The sequence below is a fragment of the Microcebus murinus genome, chromosome 4 (assembly GCF_040939455.1).
Source record: "Microcebus murinus isolate Inina chromosome 4, M.murinus_Inina_mat1.0, whole genome shotgun sequence".
NCBI classification, from domain to species: domain Eukaryota; kingdom Metazoa; phylum Chordata; class Mammalia; order Primates; family Cheirogaleidae; genus Microcebus; species Microcebus murinus.
In genome coordinates, this window is record NC_134107.1 from 59549680 (window position 1) to 59574520 (window position 24841).

The 24841-nt window shown below is 40.5% G+C and overlaps 1 protein-coding gene across 1 annotated transcript in view; it reads left to right on the top strand.

Annotated features, from left to right (window-relative positions):
• The first annotated feature begins 7736 nt into the window (after positions 1–7736).
• The window catches only part of MRPL48 (mitochondrial ribosomal protein L48), a 51049-nt gene continuing 33944 nt past the window's right edge, over positions 7737–24841 (top strand). The window contains exons 1-3 of the mRNA XM_012745114.3: positions 7737–7896; positions 20145–20197; positions 22941–22978. Of these exons, the coding sequence (XP_012600568.1) occupies positions 7876–7896; positions 20145–20197; positions 22941–22978 (112 nt within the window). The 5' untranslated portion in view covers positions 7737–7875. The remainder of the gene's footprint in view (positions 7897–20144; positions 20198–22940; positions 22979–24841) is intronic.

Consider the following 24841-nt stretch of genomic DNA (forward strand, 5'->3'; position numbering starts at 1 on the left):
AGCACTCTGGGAGGCCAAGGAGGGTGGATGGCTCAAGGTCAGGAGTTTGAGACCAGCCTGAGTAAGAGCGAGACCTCATCTCTACTAAAAATAGAAAGAAATTAGCCAAGCAACTAAAAGTGGAAAAAATTAGCAGGGCATGGTGGCACATGCCTATAGTCCCAGCTACCCGGGAGGCTAAGGCAGGAGGATCGCTTGAGTCCAGGAGTTTGAGGTTGCTGTGAGCTAGACTGATGCCACAGCACTCTAGCCCAGACAACAGAGCGAGACTCTGTCTCAAAAAAAAAATACCTCAGAGCCAAAGGTCTCAGTATTCTTCGGTAAGCTTAATGTTCACCGACAAATATTTTCTGGTGCTACAATGTTTAGATGCTAAAAAGACACTGGGAAAAACACTGAGTTGAATTAGACAAGAATCCTAAAATAATGGAGCATGGTCTGGTGGTCTGACAAAACACATCTTCAAATAACTATGAAACAAATTATGAAGTCTATAAGGAAGGTAATAGGAAAAGGCGTTGAACAGAGTTAATCAGTGCAGTAGGAGCAATGGATACACAAATAGGAGTGATTAGAATTGTAAATGGGAGATAGATCATGAGAGCTATAAACACCAAGGTAAGGAGTATATTGTTATATTGGAGGGCTATGATTAGCTACTGATGGGTGTTTGTTGTGCATTTTATTTTATTTTTTAGAGATAGGGTCTGTCACTCAGGCTGGAGTGCAGTGGCACAATCATAGTTCACTGTAACTGTCAACTTCTAGGCTCGGGTGATTCTCCTGCCTTGGCCTCCCCAAATGTTAAGATTACAGGAGTGAGCCACTGTGCCCGGTCTGTTTTTCTTTTTAAATCATAATATCTGTAATATGTGCTTCAGGAAGATTGTTTTGGGGACTAAACTGGAATGGGAATGAGACTGAAGGCTGGTAGATCAATTATAAGGCCAGCATAATAGTTCAGGTGAGAAATGATGAAAGTGGACCTTGTGTAGTAGAAGTGGGGGTGAAGAGGAGGGGGCATTCAAATGAAGAGATAAGTATATAGTTGGAAATAAAGGTCAAAAGACCAAGGAGTTATTACTATATTTTGAGGAATTTATTCCAAAAACTGTCTCCATATTATGATTTTATAAAATTTGCACGTGTCTCCTAATCCCAGACTGCTAGGCAGGAGATTTACCCTAGAGGCTATAAGTTGTTTGCTAGGGTGGAATTATGGTTCTTTTGTTTCTGTTTTCTAGTACATGTGTGACATCTGGGCCCTGGAAAACAACACAAAGGATTCTTCCTAGTCCATAAGAAAAGTTTTCTTATGTTGAGTAACGTGTAAGCTATAAGAAATGGTCTAGAGCAGGCTAACCTGAAAGGGGTGAGAAGAAGGTGGACAAGGATAGCCTCTCAGGTATCCAGGTATCCCTGTATCCTCATGTTGGAGGAGCTCTGTGCAGGAGTTACTCTCCCAGTATCCCTGTGCTGGATGCTGAACACAGGTTTTGGGCTGCTAGAAAGATTCTTACCTGAGTTTCACACCTAGCTGCCTGGTGAGTCATTCTTTGTACCCTCTCCCTTCCTTCTTATGGGCTTCTGTGATCTTACTAACCACTTGCGCTTCCCTATTGCAGACTCTTTCATCATCCTTTTGCCCTCTCTCCAGGGTTAGGTAATCCCTACTCAGCTCAGCCCTGCACAAGCAGAAAATTCCTGGTAAAGTAAAGGCTGGGGAGTCAGGACCATCTCTTTCTGTTTTTTCCTAGGTAGCCAGCCCTCCTCCACCCCTGGCCTTATATATTTTTTTCTTTTTAAGTATGATTTTCTTTGTACCAAAACCATGCCAAAAAATAGAAGCAGAAAAGTCCTCCTGAAGCTAAAATAGTTTTCAGTTTGAGGTACCTTAAAGTATATATTTTCACTTAAGCCATAAATGAGAACAGTTTGGCACCACTGGGAAACTTTTTATAATAGGTGACCATGGAATTATTACTTTAAAAGAAGTTTAACCTGAGATCAAACATAGACTTCTAAAGGGCCTCCTTTTATTCCCTTGTTCCCTAAGGTGTTCTCTGATGTGGTTGTGCTGAGAACTAGAGCAGTTTTTAAAAAAAAATTTTTTAAAGAAGGCTGGCTTGTAAAAATAAAACCAGAAAGGCAAAGTACCTCAATGCTTTTTTTATGATGCAAGATCTTAGGAAAATCTAAAGTCCATATTTGCATCTAGGAACTTTTTAATATTCACACATTCATTATTTTATTCAGTATGTGTGGAGCCTCATGACCTCCTATGACCTGCACCAAATGCTGAGGATACAAAGAAAAATGCAGAATATTCCTCTAAAAGTGCTCTAGTGGATTTAGTAGAGATCTGTGGAGAAAATACACAAGCAAACAAGTAGTTACAATACACTGTGTTAAGGGCATGAGAAATGAGCTGTGCAAGTACAGAGAAGGCACCACCCAATGCCTGTGAATTTCTATTTGGCTCTGTCTTCCTTAGCCCTATTCCAATAGCTGCTTTCTTCTAATATCCACTCATCATGAAGGGCAAAGCCACCCAAATTAGGCCTTAAGTATTTACTTTAGGCAGTATTTTACAGGTGGCATCCAAATAATCTAGCCCTTTCCTTCTATCTCTCCCACTAGGGAGGTAGAAGGTATTTGGTGAGCCTCAGTCTATTTCCTGCTCTAGATTGATGACCAAAGGAGCTTCCAGGCAATAAAAAGAGGAGCAGAAGCAGGTCACATGTCTGGGAGATAGGAAATTGGCTTATCTGCTACCTGGTTGTAGACTGATGCTCAGTACCCATCTCAAACTTCAACTCAGAATGTCCTTTACTGCTCACATCTAATCAGTCACTGAAGCCTGCCCATTCTATCCATTTAACATCTCTCACATTGATTCCTCTCCATCTCTATCAGTGCCTTAACTTAAGCCCTCCTCCTTCTCACTGAAATTACTACCTTAGTCTTCTGACTTGACTCTCTGCCTCCTTTATCTCCTAAACTATCCTATTCTTTCACTGTCTGGTGATTGGTCAAACCTTTGGCCTAGCATTTTATAATTTGACTCTATCCTGCCTTTCTAATCTCTTTTTCACCATTTTTTTTCTCTATATCTACATTTCAGCCAAACTTGGAAGTCTCTGTCACGACTCTCTTTTTCAAAACCACACAGTGAATAAATGGCAGAGACAGGAATCAATATGAGCCCTGTTCTATGCACATTCTCCCATTCCACTGTGTCTACTATGCCGTTTGTGAAGATGCACACAAGAAATATAATTATAGAGATGGGTTATAGGTAGGAGAAAGGATAAAGAAAAAGAGGAAGCTTTCAATTCAGTTTGCCAGATGCATATTACCATAGGCCAGGGCCCAGACTAGACGCTGGAGATACAAAGATGAATAAAGTATATCCTTGACCTTGGAGACCTCAGAGTCTACAGAAGGATGAAGTAAAAATGCAAGAGCCTTGGGATCTGGAAAGTGGCCTGTGTTGAGCTGTCTTGATTTCCCCAAGGGAGGTCTTGGTTTTTAGAGGCTGGAGACAAAGTAAGTCAGAGAAGCCACAGAATGATGGATATGCAAAGACTTCTGGTTACATCTATATAAAAGGGGAAGCCCAGTAAACTCATATTCCTTTACAACACATAACATCATCAGCAGATCTTGGCAACAATAACACCCATCTCAACACATTCATGGATATTGAAAAGGTGCATTTACATCTCTATATGTTGATTTCACCTCCCTTTTGGTTCTGGATTCCTGATATTTTAAGATATCCTAGTTATCTTGGGAATCCTTGTACCTTCATACAAACAACTGTCCCCTTCCTTCCTAACTTTTCCTTTTCACTTCACCTCCCCTACTCCACAGAGTCTATGAACAACACAAAGAGGGATTTGCATTTCACCTGGACTAGGCAAGGAAAGACTCTGACCTAGCCAATCTGCCCTGTTGCAAACCTATACCAACAGACCTATGGAACAAAAGGAGCACAGGCACTGAAATGAGACAGCTTACCATTTATATCATGACTATGTATTAACTAGGTACCTTCTTCTTGTCTCTGTTCCTCATCTATGAAATGGATGTCATGATCCTCAGCCTCACAGGATTATTGGGAGGATTGGACTAGCCCATACATTCGAAAAGACCTGATCTGATACATACTAAGTACTTCTGGATAGATATTTATTTCTTTTCCTATTTGAAATTTCACTTCTAAAATCTCAATAGCTTTTTTTTTTTTTTTTTTTGAGACAAGGTCTCACTCTTGCTCAGGTTAGAGTGCAGTGGTCCAATTATATAGCTCACTGCAGTCTCAAACTCATGGGCTCAATCAATCCTCTTGCCTTAGCCTCCTAAATAGCTAGGACTATAGGTGTACACCACCATGTCTGGGTAATTTCTAAAATTTTTTGTAGAGATGGGGTCTCACTATGTTGCTCAGGCTGGTTTCAAACCCCTGACCTCAAGCAATCCTCCCACCTGGGCCTTTCAACGCATGAGCCACTGCACCCAGCCCTCTAACCCATATTTGGTTGAGTTCCTTAAGGACTGAGATCCTGTCTGATTAATTATTTCCAATATCTAGCACGGGACATGAAGATCTAACTTCTAACCTCAATTTAAGAATGATTGACCCGAGTGGCAGGTCTATGGCCATACCACCGTGAACACGCCCAATCTCGGAAGCTAAGCAGGGTTGGGCCTGGTTAGTACTTGGATATTATCTCATTATTTAAAATTTAAAAAAAAAGAATGATTGGCCCTAAATGAACTTTTAATAATTGAGGATAACTACATTGTATTGAATGACCAGTATATGTAATGCATTATGCTCAGTGCATCATTTAACTGTGAACTTGTCTCTTTAGATGGTCTCTATATTAGTTAGGGTTCTCCAGAGAAACCAAACCAATTTAGGGGGTGTGTATATATACAGTCATGCATCACTTAACTATGGGGATATGTTCTGAGAAATGTGTAATTAGGTGATTTTGTTGTGAGAACATCATAGAGTGTACTTACATGAATGTATGCGATAGAAACTACTACACAACTAGGCTATATGATATAACCTATTGCTTCCAGGCCACAAACCTGTACAGCATATTACTATATTGAATACTGTAGGTGATTATACCATAATGCTAAGTAGTTATATATCTAAACATAGAGAAAGTACAGTGAAAATATGGTATTATAATCTTATGGGACCACTATATATGAAGTCTGTCACTGACTGAAATGTCGTTATGTAGTGCATAGCTCTCTCATATATACACATGAGTGAGAGAGAGGGAGAGAGAAGGCAAGAGAGATTTATTATAAGGAATTGGCTCACGTGATTCTGGAAGTTGAGAAGCCCCAAGATTGCAGAGTGAATTGGCAAGCTGGAGACCCAGGAGAGCCGACAGTATAGTTCCAGTCTCAGTCCAGAGGCCTAAAAAGCACGAGAAGAGTTGATGGTATATTTCTAGTCTAAAGGCTGGCAGGCTCAAGACCCAGGAAGAACTGATGTACCAGTTAAAGTTGGAAGACAGGACAAAACTAATTTTGAAGCTCAAAGGCAGTCAGGCTGGCTAGGGGCAGTGGCTCACACATATAATCCTAGTTAGGAGGCTGAGACAGGAGGATTGCTTGAGCCCAGGAATTCAAGATCAACCTGGGCAATAGTAAGACCTTGTCTCTATTAAAAAATACACACACACACATATATTAGCTGAGTGTGGTGGCAGGTGCCAGTAGTCATAGCTACTCAGGGAGGCTGAGGGAGGATTGCTTGAGCTCAGGAGTTTGAGGTTGCAGTAAGCTATGATTGATCCACTACACTCGAGCCAGGTGACAGAGTGAGACCCTGTATGAAAAGAAAAGAAAAGAAAAAGAAAGGAAAAGAAAGGAAAGGAAAGGAAAGGAAAAGAAAAGAAAAGAAAAGAAAAGAAAAGAAAAGAAAAGAAAAGAAAAAGAAAAGGAAACACAAAAACCAAACAAAAAACCAAAGTCAGTCAGGCACAAAGAATTCTCTCTTACTTGGGGGAGGGTTAGTCTTTTTGTTCTTTTTGGGACTTCAGCGGATTACATGAGGACCACCCACATTAGGGAGGGCAATCTGCTTTACCCAGTCACTGATTTAAATGCTAATCTCATCCAAAAACACATCCTTCACAAAAACACTCAAAATAATGTTTGACCAAATATCTAGGCACTCCATTTCCCAGTCAAGGTGACATATAAAATTAACCATCATTATCTCCTAGCAACTCTTCCCCAGAGGGAAGAACGGCTACCTTTGCCAGAAAGAGATTTACTTATATAGCTGTTGGTGGCTCCACAGAATTTCATCATGGGAAGGATGGATAAAACCTTTTCTTTTTTCTTTTTTTTTTTTTTTTGAGGCAGAGTCTCACTCTGTTGCCCTGGCTAGAGTTCTGTGGTCTAACTCACACAGCAACCTCAAACTCGTGGGCTTAAGCAATCCTCCTGCCTCAGCCTCCAGAATAGCTGGGACTACAGGCATGTGCCACCACGCCAGGCTAATTTTTTTTCTTCTATTTTTAGTTGTCCAGCTAATTTCCTTCTATTTATAGTAGAGACAGGGTCTCACTCTTGCCCAGGCTGGTCTCAAACTCCTGATTTCAAGCAATCCTCCCAGATCAGTCTCCCAGAGTGCTAGGAATATAGGTGTGAGCCATCATACTTGGCCCGTATCTACAGGTTTTTACACCTTTTCCTTGCCAAGAACAGTAACAATGTGTATAAAGTAAGTAGATGCATGCAGTGACATTATCTCATGTGAGAACAGGTGTCAGAGGGAAAATGCCGTGCATAAACAAGACTGAGTTTGAAACTTAGCTCTGGACGGGCACGGTGGCTCACGCCTGTAATCCTAGCACTCTGGGGGGGTGGGGAGGATTGCTCGAGGTCAGGAGTTCAAAACCAGCCTGAGCAAGAGCGAGACCCGTCTCTACTATAAATAGAAATAAATTAATTGGCCAACTAATATATATAGAAAAAATTAGCCGGGCATGGTGGCGCATGCCTGTAGTCCCAGCTACTCAGGAGGCTAAGGCAGAAGGATTGCTTAAGCCCAGGAGTTTGAGGTTGCTGTGAGCTAGGCTGAGGTCACAGCACTCACTCTAGCCTGGGCAACAAAGCAAGACACTGTCTCAAAAAAAAAAAAAAAAAAAAGAAAGAAAGAAAAAGAAACTTGGCTCTGACTCAGTTGACGATCCCGGACAAGTTCCTTAACCTTTTGATTCCTCAATATCCTTATGTGTAAAATCAAGAGATAATACCTCCCTAACAAGATTGTCGAGAGGAATAAATTAAGGGATACACTGAGCATAATACATTGCACATAGTGGCCACTCAATAAAACATAGTTATTCTCAATTATGAGGCAACTGAATGTCAGAAAGGTTCACTTAGGGTCAATTAATTCTTAAACCGAGCTTAGAAATCAGATCTCCACGGCCTGTGCTAGACACTGGAATAAATTAGCCAGGTGAGATTTCAGTGTTTGAAGAACTTGTATGGGTCAGAGATAGTAACAAATACTACATAGTATGATAGATGACATGCCGGAATTGTGTGCAAAGTACTGAGAAACCACAGAGATGGGAATTAATTTTGTCTAGAGAAATAGCAGTGAAGGTGACACTAGAGTTAGGGCGGAGTCTAGGGTAATTTCTGGCCGCTGAGTCTCAGCAGCTGCCGGAACCAAGGTGCTGTGGGAGTAGAGAGTGTCTCGGCCGGATATCGTTACAGGACCAGATCAAGGCCGTTCCTTCAGTGTTTTCAGACCCCCAGGGATCGCGGCTGGTGCGGCGGACCTTCGGTTTGCACAGTGAGAGGCTGCAGCAGCAAAGGATGAGCGGAACCCTGGAAAAGGTAAGGAAGATTCCATGCACATGGCGCGCGGGGGAGACCGTCAGGAGAGCAAGAGCTGGAAGGTAGCGGCGCGTAGACATCCGGGTATGAGACAACGGGAGAGCAAGGCCCTTCCCAGCAGCCCATGCGGCGCCGCATAGCGAGGAGGCTGCGCGCCGACTCTTCTTTGACCCAGAAGGACTCGACCGCGCTGACCCGTACCACGTCACCACTACTTGCAACGCTCTCCACCCAGTGCCAGGAACGGGGAGCGCTCCTCAGTGGGAATCACGACAGCAGGATACCGCGATAAAGTGTGTGACCTTGGTCAGATCATTTTAGTTTTGCATTTAGTCATCAATTTCCAGAATTTTTTCTAAGCATACAGTTTTGACTTGCTGAACTGATTAGGGTGTGAAGCTACCTGGTGATAACGAAAGGGTAATAGTACACTACGTTTTTATTTCCAAGACCTTATTTAAGTGACTGTCATAAAACCATATGAATGACCTTAAATCCATTCCTTGGCCTTCCCTGTTCCATTAACAGATTTAACAAATTTCAGTTGTGCTCTTTTCAGTTGTATCATGCTGCTTAGATTGATTAATGACTCATTTTAGCAGTTTATATTAATATTTTATGTTAGGCATTAATTATGGTGCCTGTATCTCCATGATGCATAGGTCATCTTGGTGGTTACGCCTCATGGATCTACCTGTAGTTACCTTGGGGCTGTCCCTGAGTGTCTAAGGGCCCAAGCCTCTATTCATCCTTTATGAAATGACTGACTTGGTCACCTTAGCCAATCTGTGATAATTTGGTCATGTCTAGTGTAAGAATAATAAGAAAAAAATCATAAAGTTTCAGGCTGGGTGCAGTGTGGTTCATGCCTGTAATCCTAGCACTTTGGGAGGCTGAGGTGGGAGGATTGCTCGAGGCCAGGAGTTCCAAACTAGCCTGAGCAAACTAGCCTGAACAAGAGCGAGGACCTGTCTCTACTAAAAATAGAAAAATTAACAGGGTGTGGTGGCTCACGCCTGTAAGTCCCAGTTACTCAGGAGGCTGAGGCAGGAGGATTGCTTGAGCTCAGGAGTTTGAGGTTGCAGTGAGGTATGCTGACACCACTGCACTCTAGATTGGGGGACAGAGTGAGACCTTGTCTCAAAAAAAAAAAAAAAAAGACTAATTAGGGAGGGCATGGCTGCACCAAGTTGCAGTCTGTAATCTCTGTCTCTACCCTCCTTTAAAAAAAAATCATAAAGTTTCAAAATTCTGTTGTTAAAGATGGTCACATTGGTGACTTCACTCTCGTGCTCTGTTTGCCTTGATTCTGAGGAATGCTGAAAGGGAACAATCCCTTTTCAAGGAATACTATTTCCAACCATTCTATATTTCAAAACAGCCCATGGAAATCTGTCATTAAGGCCAGCATCTAAAGATACAAGGGCATGTAGGGCCTCTCTAAATCTGATGCCATTGTTCCCTTCCAGACTCCTTTGTTACTGACTTTACTCTTCCATTCAGCCCTCCTGCTTTGGCCTCCTAACCTCTTCATTATTTCCCAAATGCTGAATTGCTGATCCTTAATCTTGTGATGCCTTCTCACTTGGAGTGCCCTCCCTGTCTCACTACCTCTCCAAATGCTCCATCCGTCAAGGGCCACCTTGGATCTCTTCTATAAAACCTTTCTGACCACTCTGGCTCAAGTGCCTGTTTCTTTTCTTTTTTTTAGAGACAGGGTCTTACTATGTTTGTTGCCCAGGCTGGAGTGTAGTAGCTATTCACAGGCCTGCTTATTAGGATGGAAAGCTCATTAGGTGCTCTCGGCACTGGGAGAGAAAGATTTCTAATGCAGAGATTAGGACATATAAAAGTGAAAAAGTTTATTTTATCTACTTAGAAGGAGAGAGAGAAGGGGAAAAGAGGGAGAAAAGAGAGCAGGGACACAGTGTAGCATCCCAAAGAAAGAGAAGAGGGTGCCAGTCCTGAGGCCAAGAGGCTTGCTGATTTTAAGGGGGATGAAGAGCAAAAGAAATAGCAGTGGCTGTCGACTGATAACAAAAGCAGCAGGATATCAAAGCCCAAGAGTTGGTATCTCAGGAGCTATGACTCTGCTCTTGAGATGTGGTCGAGGCTGTAGCTCTTTTTTTTTTTTTTTTTTTGAGACAGAGTCTTGCTTTGTTGCCCAGGTTAGAGTGAGTGCCATGGCATCAGCCTAACTCACAGCAACCTCAGACTCCTGGGCTCAAGCAATCCTACTGCCTCAGCCTCCCAAGTAACTGGGACTACAGGCATGCGCTGCAATGCTCAGCTACTTTTTCTATATATATTAGTTGGCCAATTAATTTCTTTCTATTTATAGTAGAGACCCGGTCTCGCTCTTGCTCAGGCTGGTTTCGAACTCCTGACCTCAAGCAATCCACCTGCCTCAGCCTCTCAGAGTGCTAGGATTAGAGGCTGTAGCTCTTATCCTGCTGTTTACTTAGGAACTCTGTAAAAAAAATAGTCTCAAAAAATAATTTTATTTTAATTAAATTAATTGATTAATTTTTGAGACAGAGTCTAACTGTATTGCCCAGGCTAGAGTGCTGTGGCATCAGCCTACCTCATAGCAACCTCAAACTCCTGGGCTCAAGCAATCCTCCTGCCTCAGCCTCCCAAGTAGCTAGGACTACAGGTATGCACCACCATACCCAGCTAATTTTTTCTATATATTTTTAGCTGTCCAAGTAATTTCTTTTCTATTTTTAGTAGAGACGAGGTCTTGCTCTTGCTCAGGCTGGTCTCGAACTCCTGAGCTCAAACGATCCACCTGCCTTGGCCTCCCAGAGTGCTAGAATTACAGGCGTGAGCCACCACGCCTGGCTTGCCTATTTATTTTCTGAACTCCTATTTCTGAGCTCCTAAGTCTTGTGACCATCCTTGCTTCAATCTGAATTGAAGTGTTAGTTAATACATTATTAAGGAAAGCTATGGGATTTGCAGCACACCTGAGTTCTGTCTCTTGCTAGCTATGTAACCTTGGGCAGGTTATTTAACTTCTCTGTGCTTTAGTTTCCTATCTGTAAAATGCAGATGACCACATGTAATTGTTATAAAGATTATAGAAGATAATGTGAGTAGGAGTATTTTGTAAGGTGTGAAAAATGATGCAAGAAAGAGTATTGATATTATTCTGAAGTTAATAAACTTTCATTTGATCTTCACAATATTATGAGATAATCCTGGAAGATGCAATAGATGAGGAAATGGAAGCCCCGCACACAGTGTCTGGTATATAATAGGGCCTAAAATGTTCTACTGAATGCCTTTTTTTTTTATTTTTATTTTTTCATTTTATTTTATTTTTTATTTTTTTTCCCCTCTGCCTTCCTCCAGCTAATTCCCCTTTTTTTTTAAATTTTAAAATTATATTTTATTTTATTAATTATACTTATTTTTTTCTTTCATTTTCCTAAATGTAAGAACGTGTTCTATAATATGTATGCCTTGAATGAATGAATGCCTTGCTTATAGGTCAACAGCCTCTAAGTGTGGTACTGAGACTGGGACCTAGATTTTCTACCCCTTGTGAGACCCCACTGCTTTTGCTTTTTTCTTTCTTTTTAAAAAATTTTTTTTAGAGATGTGGGAATCTAGCTACATTTCCCAGGTTGGCCTTGAACTCCTGGACTCAAGTGATCCTCCTGCCTCAGCCTCCCGAATAGTTGGGGCTATAAGTATGCACCATCATGCCTGGTGCTTTTCCTCTTCTGAGTATTTCACATCTCCCTAATTTGATAATAATCTTGGTTTTCCTCATCTGTGGAATGAGGAATGAAAACCTTTCCCAGGTGTCAATCCCTTCCTTCTTTGTAACCCATACAGCCGATTGTGCTATACACATTGCAATGTAATAAATAATTTGCGCACCTACCTTCCTCACTAGAACATTATGTGGGTAGGCAGCTGTATTTTCATTTTGTCTATTTGCACCTACCCTATAGTGTATTTGGCCTAAAGTAGGTACCTGATAAATGTTGAATGAATAAGTGAATGAGCAAATGTTGTTGCATGCTAAGTCCACAGTATAGCTGAGACTATTAATATAATTTCTAACTTCTAATCCAGTGCTGTTTCTTTGGGTCCCTAAGAAGTTTTTGGCTGCAAGTCATCTCAAATTGTAGATGGGTAAGAAGCCCAGCTTTGCTAGAACAAAAATGGATGGAATCTTTACCTCTTTGGGTCAACAGAAGGAGTATGGGAGGGGATCCCGATAATAAGAAAGTAATGCTGATATTAATCAGACCCTAGAAAATGTATTGATTGATCAAGCTGGCAGGGTGGTGTCTGGGGAAGTCAGAGTGCACTGAGGCATGGGTAATGACTCACCTGCAGAGTTATTTTGCACAGAAAATTAATGGCTCTGGAGTGTCAAACTCAGGTCTGGCTGCCACTCACCCTTAGATTACCACTATTTTCTCATGGATTACTATACCCCTGCACCACGTGGTTTGGTTAGGGGAGGGGTGGTGATCACTAATGGTATGCCAGGTTTTGTCTAATATATCAGCCCAGAATGAACATCCTTAGGGACTGATCTCAGAGATAATAAGATGTTTTCAGGTGAAAACATTGAAGACAAAAGTGGAGCAGAGTTCATATGAACTAAAAGCAGTAAGGATTGAAGCAAATGACAAACCAGCACACATGAATTAGGAGAACATAAAAAGACATGAACTAAGAGTATACACGTTTCAAAGTGCCTAGATGAGCAGGGAGCCCAAAAACCCAGAATAGTCAAGAAGTTGCCTAATTCCTAATCAACACTAGACTGCAAACTCTGGAGGAGATTTTCTATTTTGTTTTTATCACAATTTTATCTTGAGCACCTGTCATACTCTATGATACATATTGTTTAACAAATGAGGAACTGAATAATAACCACCACGATTATCATCACTGCTGCCAATCTGACCATTAATAATGTACTTTGTACTTGCTAAGGCCTTTTCACATATTATCTAATTTAATCATGTCAACAATTTTATAACCTCTTTAGAGATAAGATAATGAGGTTAAGAAGGATTTATTAATTTGATCATCACTTATTTATTCAGCACCTACCGTGTGCCACAGTGTATTCTAGATGCTAAGATGTAGTTCCTGTCTTCGTGGAGCTTATTAAGAGAGGGACTAATTAAGCATATAACTACTTAACTAATTGTGATAAATCCACAAAGGAATGATTCAGGGCGCTATATGAGTGTATAACAGCAGGATCCAAGCAAGTCTAAGCAATTAGGAAAGTTCTTGAGATTGTTACATGACTAAGACTTAAAGAATGAGTAGAGAGCAAATATTCCAGGCAAGGAGAAGAACATATACAAAGGCCCTGAAATGACAACACATTTGGAGTTCCAGAGGGCCCAGACAAAGTTGGGAGGGAGAGAAGTACTGGGGCTTGGATCAGGGATAGTATACAAAGAAGTAATATGGGAGTGAGAGTTAGAAAGATGGTTGAGGATTGGATTTACATTTCAGGTGGTGACCAAAGGGATTGTAAAATTGGGTTTAGTCCTGGAGAAAGTTAGGGAATTGGGTTTAATGGAGCTCAGCTGTGGCCTGGAAGTACCATCCAGTAGTTGTGGTGTGAGGCCATATATTTCTTTTTTTTCTTTTTTTAAAAAAATTGAGATAGCAGGGTGAGGTGACATGCACCTATAGTCCCAGCTACTCAGAAGGCTGAGGCAGGAAGCTCACTTGAGATGAGGAGTTTGAGGCTGTAGTACACTAGGATCGTGCCTGTGAATAGCCTCTGTACCCCAACCTGAGCAACATAGTGAGAGACCCTGTCTCAAAATTTTTTTAAAAATTGAGATATAATTTATGTCTTATAATATTCACTATTTTAAAGTGGATATTTCAGTGTTTCTTAGTGTATTCACAATGTTATGCAACCATTACCACTATCTAATTCTAGAACATTTTCATCACCCCCAAAAGAAACTCTTTACCCATACGTAGTCACTCCTCATTTCGCCATCTTCCTAGCCCTTGGCATCCACTACTTTACTTTCCACCTTATGGATTTGTCTATTCTAGTCATTTCATATAAATGGCATTATATAATATGTGAGGCCATATTTCTTCAGTAACTTGCCAAGGATCCTTTAGATAGGAAAATGGAAGTGCTGATATTCAAACCCAAATCTGTGTGATTATAAAACTTGTGCTCCTAACTGCCATAAGGACACAATGCAAAGGCAGATTTTGGTAGTCAACATAAACATGTTTAGAAGATGATGGCCAAAAGAAAAACTAGAAACAAAATAAATTTTTTTTTTTTTTTTTTTTTTTTGAGACAGAGTCTCGCTTTGTTGCCCAGGCTAGAGTGAGTGCCGTGGCGTCAGCCTAGCTCACAGCAACCTCAAACTCCTGGGCTCGAGCGATCCTTCTGACTCAGCCTCCCGGGTAGCTGGGACTACAGGCATGCGCCACCATGCCCGGCTAATTTTTTTTATATATATATCAGTTGGCCAATTAGTTTCTTTCTATTTATAGTAGAGACGGGGTCTCGCTCTTGCTCAGGCTGGTTTTGAACTCCTGACCTTGAGCAATCCGCCCGCCTCGGCCTCCCAGAGAGCTAGGATTACAGGCGTGAGCCACCGCGCCCGGCCCAAAATAAATTTTGGAAAGAATTTAGGAGGCCGGGCACAGTGGCTCATACCTGTAATCCTAGCATTCCTGGAGGGAGTGGTGGGAGGATTTCTTGAGCTCAGGAGTTTGAGGTTGCTGTGAGCTAGGCTGATGCCACAGCACTCTAGCCTGGGCAACAGAGTGAGACTCTTTCTCAGAAAAAAAGGAAGAACTTAGGAAAAGAAAACCTTGAGGCAATGATCATTGCCTTCAAATATTTGAGGGGCTTGAGTTCTTGTTAACTCATTCTGTGTCATCCCAGAGTGGGGAACTAGGCCTAAACTGTGAAAGTTATAGGGAGATCAGTTTGGGTTTTTTATGTGGGAGAACTTTCAGATAATTATGAGTGTCTGAAAATGTTAATTCTTGACTAGGAAGGTATTTAAGTGACAGATGGATCATTATGGAAAGAGGGGCTAGCGTTGGCCCTGTGTGTGAGAAGTGGTGGGCACTCTCAGAGGGTGGAAGGCCAGTGAGGAGAGTTTGAAGCTTCTAATGAATGAACTGATGCAGTGACTGGGCTTTTCAAGAATGCCTAAGATGAGAGTAACCTCCATTACAAGAATTGGAATACAGATCAAAGTATTCTCATCTCAGGGGAGAAATAAGAGCTATCATATATAACAGCAGAACTTGCTTTGCAACAGGAATTATATGGTAGTGGGTCAGCTAGAACATGAATTATTAGCTATGTGCATTAGGCATGTTAATTCACATTTTTGAGCTTTGATTCCCTTACTATAAAATGAGGGTAGAAATATCTACCTCATAGCATGATTGTGAGGGTTAAAGGAGATGATGTTTGGCTTATAGCTGGTACTCAACAAATGGTTGGATTATTGAGACTATCATTATTATTATTATTATTTTAGAGACAAAGTCTCACTATAGCTTCAAACTCCTGGACTCAAGGGATTCTCCTGCCTCAGTTTCCTGAGTAAGTGAGACTATAGGCATGTGGCTCTGGACATGACTGAGCTATTATCCTTAGCATATGAATTTCACTAGTATAAGTTGGTATCACCCTTTTGAGTGGTAGGGTGGCAGAATGGAAAACATGGGTTTTGGATTCAGGCAGACCTGGGTTTGTATTCCTGACACCTCTTACCAAACCTACAACTTTGGGCAATTTACATAAACCTCTATTGTTTCCTATAAAATAGAGGCAGTTATCTCAATAATACCTCTATCAGTGGGTTGCTGTAAAGATTAATTGAAATAATATGTATAAGGTGCTTAGCACAAAGGATTTACTCAATGAATGGTAGTAACAATGCTATTTTAAATAATATTAATACACAAAAATATTCTGTTACTATTCATATAACAGCTCTCAATTGCTTGCCTCAAAGGCCCCTGACCCACTGCTCTCACTACCCTCCCAGGCTCTGGTGATTGAAGCTACTCACACACTATAGATTTTGCCCGTGACTTCAGTTCTTTGGTAGCTGAGCAATCCTTTCTTGGTTCCTGGCTCCATAGCTCATGGGACAAGTGTTTTTATGTAAGCCACTGTGGCAGCTGTGTCCTCATTCACTCATTCACTGACGTTACCACCCTCCTCTTCTACTTGCAGAGCCAGAGCTGCTCTTCATTTGCTGATGGGGGGAAGGGGATTATTGTAGATACAGTCCCAAAATAGATTACTTTTGTCCTGATAAATAATGGCTAGCATTATTCCCGGGAGAGGAAGCACATTTCCCAGAGGTGATGGGGAAAGAAGGAGAGTTCACACCACAATCTGAATGTCTTCCAGAAATTTGTCAACCCTTACATCTGGCTTTCAGATAATTAAATCCTGAGCTATTATAAAGACTCAGAAATCTGACCAATTAAAATGAGGAGAAAGCAATCTCATCTAGATCTTTCTTCCAATCCAATACTCTTCTATATGAAATGGCTCATTTAAAAATATATTCTGATTTCTACTGTTTGTCATGGTTAGTAGATCTTGGGCCTGGAGAGACCTGAGAGTCATCTGCTCTAACTTCAATGTACATGGCCAGTGGTGGGGGGAGCTGGTCTGAGTTCTCTTGGGGCTCCCAGTTCCCTACTCTGTCTTTTATACTGACTAATATTAGGTTAAGCATATTGCACATACACTTTACAAGGTCTTTTAGTGTCTGATTTAATTGTGCTTTTTAGATCATCCATACTGTGCCCTTCCTTCTGTCTATTCATATCCTTTCCAATCTTCAGGCCTCACATTTTCTGGGAAACTTTTCCTAAGTTTGATCTATTTTTCCCCTTAATGTCATAAGCACTAAGCCCTTCATTTATGTGAGAGAAGGTATAGAATAGTAGGGAAATTATGGACTTCAAGATCCATGTGCTTGCTAGTTTTGACAGTAGCTGTGTGACTTTGGGTAAGTTACTTAATCTCAGTTTCCTTAACTGTAAAATAGGGATAATAATACTTATTTTGTAAGAGTTATTATGATTTAGAAACATGGTAGGTACTCAACAAAATAGATGTGGGTACTTAAAAAATGGTAGTAATGTTGGGCGGGGCGTGGTGGCTCACGCCTGTAATCCTAGCACTCTGGGAGGCTGAGGCGGGTGGATCGTTTGTACTCAGGAGTTTGAGACCAGCCTGAGCAAGAGCGAGACCCCCGTCTCTACTAAAAAAATAGAAAGAAATTAGCTAGACAACTAAAAATATATGTATAAAAAATTAGCCAGGCATGGTGGTGGCACATGCTTGTAGTCCCAGCTACTCAGGAGGCTGAGGCAGGAGGATTGCTTGAGCCCAGGAGTGTGAGGTTGCTGTGAGCTAGACTGACGCCAAGACACTCTAGCCTGGGCAACAGAGTGAGACTCTGTCTCAAAAAAAAAAAAAAAAAAAAAAATGGTAGTAATGTTATTCACATTTTTTTCTTTAAAAAAAATTTTTTTTTTATTTTGTTCTGTAGACCTCCTCTGTGGTCAATTTCTAATCATTTATTTATTCACTAAGACAAACCTTGACTATCCACAATGTATGTGCCTGAGAGAAATATGACATAACCCTTGCCTTTGAGATTCTCTGGGTTTAGCATAGGGATCCTTAAGTGATATTAAGAGTGTCAGTGCATCTCCTGAAGTAGTATGCAAACTTTTTATATATCCATGCCTATATGCATTTATTTAGGAAGAGGGTTCATGATTTTGAGCAGATCCTCAGTAACATCTATTAATATAACACTACAAAAGCAATGAACTCCCTGTTCCACCCCACCCCCAGCTATCTCCACTTAGATTTCCTTCCAGGTGTGCTCATTGTTTGTGCCACCTATTGACTTCATCATATAGTGCTTGTGGTATTGCTTAGCTGTTTAATACAAATGTATGTTTGTGTCTCCAGCCAATCAAATGCCTGTAGGATAGAGATTGTGCTTACATTTTTTAATAGCTTTATTGACTTATGATTCACATACTGTACAATTCACCATTTAAAGTGTACAATTCAATAGCTTTATTATATTCACAGAGTTGTATAACCATCACGACAATCAATTTTAGAACATCATCCCCAAAGGAAACTCCATACACTTTAGCTGTCATCCCTAGCTCCCCAGAACTTCCAGCCCTAGGCAACTGCTAATCTGCCTCCTTTATAGATTTGCCTATTCTGGATATTTCGTAAAATGGAATCATACAATATTTGGTTCTTTGTGATTGGCTTCTTTGATTTAGTATGATGTTTTCAAGGTTCATCCATGTTGTTACATTTTGGTCTTAAATTCCCTTTAAAATTCAGCATAGTAATTTCTACATAACAGGCTTTCTACAAATAAACTTTATTTTAGACTAGTTTTAGATTTACAGAAAACTTGTCAAGATAGTACAGAGAGTTCCCATATACCCAAATTTCTCCTGTTATTAACATATTACATTAATATGGTACATTTTTCATATCATAATTAATGAACCAATATTGATATATTATTATTATTAACTAATACACTTTATTCAGATTTCTTTAGTTTTTATCTAATGTCCTTTTTCTGTTCCAGGATCCCATCCAGGATATTATATTTAGTCATCATCTTTTTGTGGGCTCCTTTTTTTTTCTTGTTGGTTTTTGGCTTTTTTTTTTTTTTTTAGTCTTTGTTTTTCCTTTTTTGTGGGCCCCTTTGACTGTGACAGTTTCTCAGATTTTCTTTGTTTTTGCATAGCAGGCTTTTCACACATGCATGGTGAAGGAATTGAAATTGTTGTCCATAATAGGCAGGATTTTCTCTTTATGTTATGGGACATTAAGGACAGACATTTAATATTTATTATCTAGTTTATAAAAATACCTCCTCTATGTCAGACACTTCCTTAGTAAAAGTATTCTGCAGATCTTTCAAACCAGTGCCAACAAGGCACAGTGAGATTGAAATAATTGAGGAGAGGGGAGGGAAGCTGCCACTGCCATTACCTTCTCTCATTATTATTGTTTTGTTGATGTTCATATCATTATTATTATTGAGAGAGACAGTGTGCTATAATAGAGGCATAGCCTTTGGACAGTAAGACAGTCCTCTTAGCTACTTATTAGCTGTAATTTTTTGGAATATAACCTCTTTGGACCTCACTTGTAAAGTTGTCTTATAGTATTTTATTTTGAGAGTTAAAGAAGATTTACTTTTTTTTTTTTTTTTTTGAGACAGAGTCTTACTCTGTTGCCCTGGTTAGAGTGCTGTGGCATCAGCCTAGCTCACAGCAACCTCAAACTCCTGGGCTCAAGCAATCCTTCTGCCTCAGCCTCCCAAGTAGCTGGGACTACAATCACATGCCACCATGCCAGGCTAATTTTTTCTATATATTTTTAGTTGGCCAATTAATTTCTTTCTATTTTTAGTAGAGATGGGATCTTGCTCTTGCTAAGTCTGGTCTCGAACTCCTGACCTTGAGCCATCTGCCCGCCTTGGCCTCCCAGAGAAGAAGATTTAAAAAAGCCCTTCTTGGCCGGGCACAGTAGCTCATACCTGTAATCCTAGCACTCTGGAAGGGCAAGGCAGGTGAATCGCTCAAGGTCAGGAGTTCGAGACCAGACTGAGCAAGAGCAAGACCCCATCTTTACTGAAAAATAGAAAGAAATTATCTGGACAACTAAAAAAATATATAGAAAAAATTAGCCAGGCATGGTGCCGCATGCCTGTAGTCCAACTACTCTGAAGGCTGAGGCAATTGCTTGAGCCCAAGAGTTTGAGGTTGCTGTGAGCTAGGCTGACACCACGGCACTCTAGCCTGGGCAACACAGCCAGACTCTGTCTTAAAAAAAAAAAAAAGCCCCTTTTGTGGATAGTGCTGTGCATGGCAGATGCATAATAGTTCTTGATTGATAATAGAAAAAAATAGATCAAGTTGGAAAGGGGAAACCAGGTGAAAAGGTAGTGTAGGAGGGGGACTTCTGTTTTTTGAGTATTTTCTGTAGAGGGCAGAATAAGAAAGATGACCTTGGTTGGCTTGCATATTTGGTGTTAACTATAGGAAAGCTTCTTTGCTAGACAAGAGCCTTTGTATCCTTTTTTGGTTTGTGTGGGTTTCTAGCCTCTCTGATAGAAGGTCCTTGGAAGTCTATAAGTGCTTAAGATTGTCCTAACATGGCTGTTTTGCTGCAGGTTCTGTGCCTCAGGAACAATACCATTTTTAAGCAAGCCTTTTCCTTCTTAAGGTAAGGATATTAATAAATATAGCTGACATTTACATTCTGCTTTATGTTCACATAGCATTTTTCTTTTATCATATCCACTTACATGGCTACTAAGCATGTCAAGCTTTAACTCCCTTGCCGTCCTGCTTTTTCTTGCTTCTTCCCCCTTCTCAGTAAATGGTAACTACATTGACTTAGTTACTCAGGCCAAAATCCTTCCAGTTATCCTTAACATTGTTAATTCTTTAATTCTACACCAAATTCTTCAACAAAACTTTTTGGCTTTACTTTTGAAATATATACAGATCCATTTCTTACCTCTAGTTTCAGCTTATGTTTTCTGTTTTGCTAAATCAGGGGAGAACATCTCCTCATCATCTTTACTACCATTACCCTGCCCCCTAACCAGTCTCCCTGGGTCTACTTTTGTCTTCCATTCTTTGCACCACAATCAGTTATTCTTTTAAAACCAAGTTAGCCTCATAACACTCCTTTGCTCAAAATTCTCCAGTGGTATCCCATCTTACTCAAAATAAAATCTACAATCATTACCATGGCCTACAAGGCCTTACATAATCTGCTCCCTCATTTTAGAATACTTACTCAGCTTTAGCCACACTGGTGCCTTTCTATTCCTTGATGATCTAAGCATCTTCCCACACCAGGATCTCTGTACATTCTTTCTTCAGATATCTATCTATATGGTTTAACCTCTTTACTTTATTCAGGTTTCTGCCCAGATGCCATCCCACCAGAGGCCCTTCTTGACTACCCTGTGTAAAATAGCCCCCCTCAATCTATCTCTGTCCCCTTACCTTGCTTTATTTTTCTTCATAGCAGACGTCACCCCTTGACATATATATAACATTTTTTAATTGTCTCCGCCAGCTCCTTCCACTGACTATAAGCAGCATGGGGATAAGGACTTTGCTAGTTTTGTTTACTGCCATATTCGTAGGGTCTAGAATGGTGTCTGGCACATGGTGGATGTTTAATAAACATATGTTTAAGGAATGAATTAACCCTCATAGTGACCTGATAAAACATGTGATATTATTTCAATTTTACACATGAATAACTGGGGTCCAGAGAGGTTAATTTATTGCTATAAGATGACAGGTCATTTGGGTTGAAATTAGGATTCAAACCTAAGGGTTTTTTTTCCTATTATGCATATGGAGTGCAGCCTCCCCATTGTTTTTATCTAGATGCTGATGAAATGTACTTGGTAGTTTATTTCTCTATTCAGCAGATATTCACCAAATGTCTTATGTCTTATGTATTGCAGTCGCAGGTTATAAAAGAATGAATTGTATATCTTTCTCAACTACTTGGCACTCAGGAACCTGGATAATTTCTCGAAGCCTTTCTCATTTTGTTCCCTTTCCATCTTAATCTATTTTTCTATCATTAATCAGTCAACTATTGTTTGTTTGATACACACTTACCTTGTACCCCACTAGGGCATTTTACATGTTATCTCTAATCTTCACAATAACACTATAGGATAAATATAAATATCATCATTTTACAAAACAAGAAGCTGACTCAGAGAGTTTGAGACAGATTTTTAGTCCCATGAGGTTGTACTATTATTATCTGTGTTTTAAAGATGAGATAACTGAGTTTTAGTGTCATCAAGCAACTTGCCTAAGCTCACAGTTTAGAAGTGGTGAAGACAGCATTCAGCATTCAGATGTGCTTTTCTCCAGCTTATTCCACAGTTTAGTTTCAAAGCTTCTCAGGATGCAGAACTAAAATACTCTGATTACCTAGTCATCTGAACAGAGCCATATTATTCTGCTCTGTGTTCTCCAGCTTCTCTATCCAGTCTGGCTCTCATTGCTGTCCCTTCTCCTCTGTTTTCCCTGAGCCTGATCTAATAGTGCAAGGCTTATATCCCTTTTCTCCTAGGCTGTTGCAAGAACCACCTCATTAGTTTTCTTGCCTCAGTCTCACCTCTTCCCATTCATCACACACCTGCTCCCAGGGTGAACTTTCCAAAATTTAAATTTGATTATATCACTCCTGTGCTTGAAATCTGCCAAGAGCTTTCCACTGCCTATGCAGAGTAAAGCCCAAACTCCTTAGCACAGTGTACAGGCTTCTTCATGTCTTCATGACCTAGCCCCTGATCACCTCCTCAGCTTTTTTTAATTTAGAGACGTAATCTCACTATATCACCCAGACTGGTCATGAACTCCTGGCCTTATGTGATCCTCTTACCTCAGCCTCCCTTTCCTCTTCAGTTTTATCTTTCACCCTGCTTCCCTCCCTGCTGCTTAAGTTCCACTCAAATTCTGCTGCTTGCTATTCCCCAAACATACCTTTTCATACCTCTGCCTAGAATGCTTTTCCTGCGGTGCTAAATAATCAAAAGTATTTCCTCATGTTTTAAAATTCAGCTCAAAATATTTCCACCTCTTTGGTAGAAGTGACCCTATTTTCCGTTGTGCCCCACTGAATCTTGTACATGTTTCTATTCCGGATCAGTACTATACTGTGGCTCACATTTGTTTACCTATATCTTTTCAAACTAGATCATGGTTAGAGACTTCTTACTTATATTTGTATCCTCAGGACCTACCACTTTGTATGGCAAATAGTAGGTGCTTACTGATGTTTTGGGGAGTAAGAAGGGAAGGAGGGAGTAGGGAAATATTTAGTATTCACATTATCTTTAATGAGGAGAATACAAGTTTTGGTAACTGTGCAAATAAAATATTGGTGTCTAATTGTATTCAATGTACTTTCTCCTTTTTAGGTTTAAAGCTTCAGGAGAGAATCCCATCTATTCTGCAGGTAAGCAGTTATTTCCTGATGTAGTCTGCCTGCTTTAAGTGACCCTCTAGCACTCTGTAATAATTTTGTCTAGGCTGAGCATAGTGGCTCATGCTTGTAATCCCAGCACTTTGGGAGGTCAAAGCAGGAGGATTATTATTTGAGGCTAAGAGTTCAAGAGAAGCCTGGGCAATGTAGCAAGACCCTGTCTCCATTAATAATAATAATAATTATTATTATCTGGGGGAGAAAGATGCCTAACTATCTTTGGGAAGAGTGTCCTGGGCCAAATCCCATCCCTTATGTGGAATAGAACGAACCATGGTGAGAACACAAAGTAATGGTTAAGAGGAAGAGCTCTGTAGTAAGTTTGGATTCCAATTCTACCACATATTCACCCTGTGATCTTTGGTTACCTCTCTAAAGTTTGGTATCCTGACTTTAAAAAATGGGAATAATTGTAGTACAAACTGCAACGAGCTATTTGAAAATTCAATGAGATAAAACAAAGTACTCAAAAAAGTTGCCTGCTATTATTATTATTAATACTTCTAGGCCGGGCATGGTGGCTCACGCCTGTAATCCTAGCACTCTGGGAGGCTGAGGTGGGTGGATTGCTCAAGGACAGGAGTTCGAAACCAGCCTGAGCAAGAGCAAGACCCCGTCTCTACTATAAATAGAAAGAAATTAATTGGCCAACTAATATATAGAGAAAAATTTAGCCGAGCATGGTGGTGCATGCCTGTAGTCCCAGCTACTCGGGAGGCTGAGGCAGTAGGATTGCTTGAGCCCAGAAGATTGAGGTTGCTGTAAGCTAGGCTGCCCCCATGGCATATCCTCTAGCCTGGGCAACAAAGCGAGACTCTGTCTCAAAAAAAAAAAAAAAAAAAAACTTCTGCTATTCCAGACCTGTCTTTTATGTCTATTATCAGGCAAGGGCTTTTCTCACACTGTTTTATCCAAAATGAATGTCCATTCAACTTGATTAACTCAATGAATTTCAATCCTGTTTCAACCCAATTACTTTCCATATTTGCTTTGTCAATTTTTTTTTTTTTTTTTTTTTTTTTGAGACAGAGTCTTACTCTGTTGCCCGGGCTAGAGTGCCGTGATGTCAGCCTAGCTCACAGCAACCTCAAACTCCTGGGCTCAAGCAATCCTTCTGCGTCAGCCTCTGGAGTAGCTAAGACTACAGGCATGCACAACCATGCCCGGCTAATTTTTTTCTATATATTTTTAGTTGGCCAATTAATTTCTTTCTATTTTTAGTAGAGACGGGGGTCTTGCTCTTGCTCAGGCTGGTTTTGAACTCCTGACCTCGAGGGATCCTCCAGCCTCAGCCTCCCAGAGTGCTGGGATTACAGGCATGAGCCACCACCCCAGCCATGCTTTGTCTATTATGTGACAAATTTCAAAGCAGTTGTTGGATTTTAATGACATCTGTCATGTTACTAAAGAGTATCTGAAATAAAAGAATGGGAATAAAGAAGGGAACTAACATTTACTTAGTGCCTCCTCTGCACCTGGCAGTGTTTAAGAGGCCTTTCATATGTTAATTATTTTAGAAGATGGTAGCAATGTGTAGGGAATCACTATTTCTACTGGGCCTAAAGCCCAGCATCTTAAAATAAAAAAAATTTGTACATTCTCTTTTTTTTTTTTTTTTAGTGCTTTCGTAGCTGAGCTATATACATTCTCTTAACAAACATGTATTGTATCAGGGTTGTGTGTTAGATGGTGGTAATACAAAGTTAAAAGAGTGTAGGCTAGTCACAGTGGCTCATACCTGTAGTCCTTGCACTTTGTGAGGCTGAGGCATTAGAATTGCTTGAGGCCAAGAGTTGGATACCAGACTGGGTGACATAGCAAGACCCCATCTCTTAA